Source organism: Haplochromis burtoni, unplaced genomic scaffold (genome assembly GCF_018398535.1).
Source record: "Haplochromis burtoni strain Fernald_Lab_line unplaced genomic scaffold, NCSU_Asbu1 Contig_2331, whole genome shotgun sequence".
In the NCBI taxonomy this organism is placed as follows: domain Eukaryota; kingdom Metazoa; phylum Chordata; class Actinopteri; order Cichliformes; family Cichlidae; genus Haplochromis; species Haplochromis burtoni.
The window spans coordinates 3,582-5,744 of NW_024584692.1; the positions used below are offsets into that span (position 1 = coordinate 3,582).

At 34.7% G+C, this 2,163-nt stretch overlaps 1 protein-coding gene across 1 annotated transcript; it reads right to left on the bottom strand.

The window, feature by feature from the left end:
• Window positions 1-381: 381 nt before the first annotated feature.
• LOC102293869 (olfactory receptor 1-like) lies at window positions 382-1,347 on the bottom strand. The gene has a single exon (XM_005952950.1). The coding sequence runs from the start codon at window positions 1,345-1,347 to the stop codon at window positions 382-384; it is 966 nt and encodes a 321-aa protein (XP_005953012.1).
• Window positions 1,348-2,163: the final 816 nt, after the last annotated feature.

Consider the following 2,163-nt stretch of genomic DNA (forward strand, 5'->3'; position numbering starts at 1 on the left):
AAAAAAAACCTCCTAGAAGAAAATTAGACCAAGATAAAATAATTGCATTCTGTTTTGAAATGATTATCAACACAGAGACAAAAAAATAGGTGAGACATTCAATGATTTTTTAGATACTATTGCTTTTTAAACACCCCATAATCACCTTGATCACAAATAATACGTGCATCCTAACAGACTTTTTGTGTTATCGTTGATTACATTTTGTTTAAAAAATAATCTCCATTCCTATGAAATTACTTGTTCTTTTATTGCAAACAGTCTTAACTCATAATGACATTAGACAATTCTACTTTAAATTCTATTTCAAAGGACAGATTTCAAAGAAACACAAACATACACAATATATAGTGCAAACAAATGCTCACATCACTGCTAGTATTAAATTGTTATTTTGGATTTTCCTCGCCTTTTTAATAACCTTTTTAAAGATTCTTTTATTTCTTGTGTTTGCAGAACATAAATTATTGGGTTCAACATGGGAGGGAAGACCGAAGTCAAAGACAGGTTTATGATCCTAGCATTTGGTTGTATTTTTTCCATCAAAGTAAACGTAGTTAACAGTGGAATAAAATAGATTGCCACTAATGAAAGATGGCCAATGCATGTTTTAAGAGCCTTGAGTCCTTCTTGAAGTGTGGCCACTTTAACCAGCGTATAGCCAATATAAAGGTAACTTAACAGGATAAAAGCTAGAGGAAGCCAAAATATAATCACTGGGTACAAGCAAGCAATGACATAGCTGGGGAAATGGTCATTGCAAGCAAGTCGGTATATCTGACCATGGTCACAAAAATAACTATTAATAACCACAGATTTACAGAAAGAAAGTCTTGTAAGTAGTCCAACTGAAATTAATACAGCAATAATAGTAAAAACCCAAAGTGAGGCAATCAAAGAAAACATGAACCTGTGCGTCACCTTTACTTGATAGTGGAGTGGAAAGATGATGGCCACCATTCTGTCATACGAGAGTGCCACCAGATTAAATGACTGCAGTGACAGACAAGTGTAGCAAAAAAACAGGAATGTTAAACAATCGTTGTAGGGGATATAGTAGTGCCCAAACAGAAAGATGTCAAGAACCTTTGGCACCAGGGCAGTGTTACCAAACAGGTCCACAAATGCAAGGTTAAAAACTGCAATATACTTTGGAGTTCTCAGATTATGATCCAAGTATATTACAGCCATCACAACTGTGTTTCCCACCACAGAAACAATATAAACAAAAAATAGAAAGACATAATATAATGTTATGTTTGGGATTCCAGTTAAACCACCTATAATGAAAAATGCAGGATGTACAAAAGTTATATTTTTTCCAAGAGCTGAGTTGAATAACTCCATTGCAAAGATGCCTACAGCACAGTGGTATCCACACAGATGCCTCTCCTTTGCGCTAGTATCATGACTCTATACTCTTATGTAGATGGAGGAAAGCATCTTACTCTCAGGGGGAAGAGCTCTGTTTATGTTTACCTATTTTCAAAGAGGATGCTAAAGAGAAGCTGTCTTCTTCTGGATATCTGGTAAATAATGTGTTTAAATGCATTTAAATCATTAAATGTGAAGTTTATTTCAGTACATCTGAATGCAATCATGTTAAAAATATACACAGAACCGTCAATGCATTTTTTATATTTCATGTTGCAATTGGATGGATGATGTTTCAACTAGTTTACTGTTTTTATATGAGCAATTAGTGTAAGAAATAAACAGCAGTCAGGAAAGTGTGAAAAGATACACTTTATTATCACATCAGTCTATAACGTTGCACAACTACGACTTTGAAGTTTTGATAGAAATATTGTGATGAACACTAATATTTTTTTTTTAATTTCCCCACTCGCCCATGTGGGCAGACTTTTAGCCTTCAATCTCAGGTTCTCTACCAGAGGCCTTGGAGGTTGAGGGTCTTTGCTGTCCCTAAGACTGTATTCTTCTGGACAGAGATCTCAGATGTCATTTCAGAATCAGAATCAGAAAGAATCAGAAAGGGTTTTATTGCCAAATGTTGAGCAGGTTTACAACATTAGGAAATTGCTGCGGTGCTTCAGTGCAAACATACTGTCATAAATTACGCTTAGACATGAAAATAAAAATAAGAATAAGAATTAAAAGTGCTAAGTAGATAGATATATCCTCCTGAGACCCAGCAGTTCA

What these genes read in the sequence shown, in the direction of transcription:
- LOC102293869 (XM_005952950.1), bottom strand. Translation starts at nt 1,347, where the DNA reads ATGGAGTTATTCAACTCAGCTCTTGGAAAAAATATAACTTTTGTACAT.